The sequence below is a fragment of the Neovison vison genome, chromosome 6 (assembly GCF_020171115.1).
Source record: "Neovison vison isolate M4711 chromosome 6, ASM_NN_V1, whole genome shotgun sequence".
In the NCBI taxonomy this organism is placed as follows: Eukaryota; Metazoa; Chordata; class Mammalia; order Carnivora; family Mustelidae; genus Neogale; species Neogale vison.
The window spans coordinates 14,184,042-14,188,680 of record NC_058096.1 but is presented as its reverse complement, the minus strand read 5'-3'; the positions used below and the strand labels follow the sequence as shown (position 1 = coordinate 14,188,680).

The 4,639-nt window shown below is 40.8% G+C and overlaps 1 protein-coding gene across 1 annotated transcript; it reads right to left on the bottom strand.

The window, feature by feature from the left end:
* Positions 1–1,190: 1,190 nt before the first annotated feature.
* LOC122910331 (keratin-associated protein 27-1) lies at positions 1,191–1,808 on the bottom strand. The gene has a single exon (XM_044254982.1). It carries the CDS (start codon positions 1,806–1,808, stop codon positions 1,191–1,193), a length of 618 nt encoding a protein of 205 aa, XP_044110917.1.
* Between the last annotated feature and the right edge of the window lie 2,831 nt (positions 1,809–4,639).

Below are 4,639 nucleotides of genomic sequence, written 5' to 3'. Positions count from 1 at the left end.
GAATATTCAGACCCAGAAAAACCTCACTTCAGGGTTCATGCTCTTTACCACTACCTTCTGACACCCTGAACAATGAAAGCTCCATTTAAGAGCACACCCACAGCTTCACAATAGCCAGGCTACTCTAAACAAAACTCATCTCTCTTCACACCTTCTGGCTCCATGGCCTTATGACTTTCACGTCATGTTCCCCATCATGTCATGTTCCTCATCTTCTGCTGACTAGCACAAACATGCTCTTTTATTCTGCTTCATACCATACAAACAATTGGAAGGGAACATGTGCTCCCTTTTTCTTCCAAATATTTATTCGATTTTCATGGTGAAAACCCAGTAACATAAAACCCGCAGAGGTGCTGAATAAAAATAAGAGTGCGACCATTCAGTTTGTAATTCTAAATGAAGCCAATTTATTTAACACAAAGATTATTTTCCCAACTCAAAAAAAAAAAAAAGGAAGTGAAAAGAGGACAAAAAATCGGAGAAATGTAGTGAGTATACTAAGCTTGAACTCATTATAGTCAAAGGTCTCTGGCTACTATGTGATTATGAAGTCCACAGAGGTGAAATTGAAAATTTTCTTACACTTTTCAAGCAATAGAGTCTACCTCACAGTTGACTATAAGTGTTCTGATGCAGCAGATAAAATCATGGACGGACAGGGAGTAGACACAGACTTCAGTTGTGGTTCTGATGTTATTAATAACAAGGACAACATCAGATAAGAGTTAAATCCATCAGAATTCATGGGACTAGATAGGGTTCAGTGTCCCTTTAAACTCCAACATTAAATGGATTTCTGATATTAGTAGCACATTATATTCATACATTATTATAAGCCAGATTCAATGCTAAGTGTTTCCATTGATAATAACCAGTGAGCAAAGTGTCATGTTGACTTAAGCACTCATGTTAATTCCTGGTGGCAACTCCCAGTTCTCTATAACATATAGTCTCCTAGTGACCTAAAATATTTAACATGCTTTCCAATTCCAGCTTACTACCAGAAATGCCCCAAAGAGCAAAAAAACAGAAATTATTTTCTTTGAAGACTGAAGACATGTCCATTCACTCACAAACCCATGCACAATCATATGTATTTAGAGAAATAAAAGTTTCTAGATATCATAAGAAATCAATTTATCTCAGTTAGAATTTGTTATCTCCTATCCACACATTCCACCCATTCTTCACTTACGGGGCAGTTGCAAACCACCAGTAACACAGCAAGTTGGCTCATAAGTTTGAGAAGATTCCAGGAGTTGTGACCCTGGTGCCACAGACACCGGAGGCCTACACGAGCTGGATTCAGAGCTCTGAGACGGACATGGGCCAGGTTCACATTCCAGAGACTGACAACTCTTAGACACACATGTCTTGGGTGGACAACTCTTTGCCGCAGAGCTCACAGGCTGGCAGCTCTGGACTACAGAACCCACTTGCTGGCTGCTTCCTGATGGGCAAGGCTGAGACACACACTCCGACACTGCTGAGGACTGTCCTGATTGGCACATTGTCTTTGCAAAGGCCCTGGAATTAGAGCAAGTTGTTTGGACAACTCTGGGGAGGCCGGCACTTTGCGCACAGCTCGGTTCTGCGCACAGTTCCTGCTTATGGTTGGGCACTTTGCAGCTGGTGGTCTCACTGCAGGTTTCTTGAAAGTTGTCCAAGAGCCAGGTCCTGCCATGGCAGCTGCTGGGTAGAAAAAGTCCATCTTCAAAGTCTATAAGCTTAGACCCATGTACGATGGCAGAGAGTGGTGGGACATTGTAGGAGCTCCTGAGCGAGTGGCCTTGGCTCTGAGGCATACTGTTTAAACCCTTGATTGAAGTTGGTCTTAAGGACCCAGGGTGCCAGGTCTGAAGATTCTTTTTTGGTGAGATTATATACTCAGAAAACTGGGTGTTGGCTTCTTCTCAAGACTCCTTTCCACCTCGTTGCTTAAGCTAATTTGAAGGATAACATCTCATTAGCCCTTTGTTTAGTAACATCCGAAGATGACATCCTATTAACAAAGAAGCCAGTCCATTCCGAATCTTCAAAATGGCTTTCATGTTAGCCCCAAAGCTGATTCATCAGGGCAGAGTTTCTCAAATATGAGTCCCAACATGCCACCCAAGCTAACTTTTTTTTTTTTTTTTTCTTAGTTGCCATGACTCTCCAGGGAGAGTCATGGCGACTAATGGAAAAAACCAATTGTAAACTAATCAATATTCAGCGCTGGAGTTTGGAGGGATGCTCTTTTGGCAAAACAGAATAATATGATCAAGACATTTTCAGTCAGAAGCCAATCCAGTTAAGCTCACCCTCATTCCACTCAGATCTTGGTCTGTCCAACCGGTCGGGACGTGTGAAAGACTCGACAGTGAAATCTCTTCTTACTCTCACCCAAAGTACTGTAAGTGGCCATTGCCTTATAAATATCATTCCCTTTGTCTAACATTTTGTATCCCTTGTCTTATTGAAGGTCAAATATAAACCGCCTCTTTAGGAAGCTTTTCTTTGATCTTCCTATTTACAGGTTACAACTTCTTCCTCTGAATTACCAGTGGACTTTGACACATTCTTTATTATTCTTTATTCTTTATTATTTATTATGTTTTGTGTCTCAGCATAGAGCGACCCTCAGGAGTGGCTTTCCTTCGTCACCCTGTTTGAAAAAAGATTCCATTCTCAAAGTCTGTTTTTCTGCTTTTATAGAACTTAACTCAGTTTATAATGAATAATAATAATAATAATTCTTTATTAATGACGAAGTCATGTATTTACTTTATTTGTGCTTCTCAGCTGTTGATAATCTGGCCTTGTAACAAACTTGCTTCAGATTTGCCTCTCATTTTTGTTTGCTGTGGTTTTCTTTGACTGCAGACTGATGATCAGCACCCACATTTATCACATTAGCAGCTGGATGCAGTTTAGCTTCATACTCGTAACACAGGACCTGCCAGCACAATTTCTATAGCACCTTCTATAATTCATTTAGCTCAGCTTGTGAAAGAGAAACAACTGAAGTATATTCTTAGCACAGTGCTCTGGCCCCTTTCCTCAGATCTGAAGAAAATCAAGAACATTCAGGGATCTGGACCAGCTCTTATACAAACTCCTCCTTAACATGTGACGGACTGGGGATAGCCTCTCTTTCAAAGGACACAGGCAAAGGCATTCAGCCTGACAAGGAGCACGCTCGACCAGTGTGTAATGCCTTCACAACATATGCAAGTTACTTATAATGCTGAATTACCAGTCCTGTGTGTTTGAAGATCCCATTATGCCCTCCATATGACCCCAACAGCACCTCATTTAAATCATAGGCATATTTGTATTTATCATCACAGAGGCTTCCACGGTAGCTTGTTAACTCTCCTGCTTAGAAGCATTAAATGGATTTGCATTGCCCTGAGAGTAAGATCCATCCTCCTTAGCCCAGTCTACCCAGCACTTGTAAAACCTGGGTGCTCCCTATTTTACTAAATCTAAATCTGCCCTTTCCCTCAGCCTCACATCCTCCATTTGCACAGGCTTCTACTGGGCTCTTGAGTATGTCAAGCCTCCCTTTGCCCCATTACCTTGCATGTGCAGCTGCCTGTCGGTCTCCCCCTTCCCTGCCTTCTCCCACTCCACCTACAGCTCCTCTCCTCATCTTTTGTGTCTCAGCATAAGAGCGACCCTCAAGAGTGGCTTTCCTTCATCACCCTGTTTGAAAAAAAGATTCCATTCTCAAAGTCTGTTTTTCTGCTTTCATAGAACTTATCTCAGTTTATAATGATTTTATTTGTTTCTTCACTGTGCCTTTGCCACAGCATTGTGAGTTCCATAAAGGCAAAAAGCATGTATATCTTCCTCGCTATTGTATCTCCAGCACTGAGCACGTGGCTGACATATAATAAGAGTTCCATAAATGTATTTTGAAAAATTAATGAATAGAAACTGCATTTTTTTTAATAAATGGAAGTTGCTAAATGTGTTCAAATTATAGTTAATGTCTGAAGGGATAGAGTTCTGAAATCTTGACGTACCCAAGATTTTTGAGAATTGGCCAGGGTACAGAGTATAAAGAGAAAAATAATAATAATAATAATAAGACCCATACTTACCTTTCAGCTACCCGTTTGTGAAATAAGAGCAAAATCATTAAGGAAGTCACTTATTAGCATGGCACAAGCTGAGTCAATTATTTCAAAATAATGTTTGACTGTATGTAGGCATGTTTTAAAAAGCTTTTCCCATGAAAAAAAAGGGCACCACTTTTCTCTGTCAGCACAACAGAGTCCTGTTGCAAAACTAGACTCGGAGGGGTGCAGAGGCAGGACATCTCCCAGGCCAGCATTCACACAATTGTCTCCAGCAGACTGCCTTCTTATTAACCTCACAATGTGTAGCAAATTAGTGAATACCTGTGCAGTTCCCAATCTCCAAATGTCAAATAGTGAAGCTAGGTCTGTCATTTGTGAATAAGGCCACCGCATGAATTCTTTTCTCTTTGGGATGAAGCCTTAACTTGCACATGCTATTTAACTGAGTGCTGAATTAATAGGTGTTTCAGCATGCAATTTTAGCTCAATGAGTAAATACAGATTTTGGCTGGTGCTGGATTTATAGAGGGAGTTACTAGGTTTATTACTGTGGCGTGATGTATGCT

Excerpts from the sequence above, each read along its gene's own strand:
- LOC122910331 (XM_044254982.1), bottom strand. The coding sequence starts at position 1,808 with ATGCCTCAGAGCCAAGGCCACTCGCTCAGGAGCTCCTACAATGTCCCA.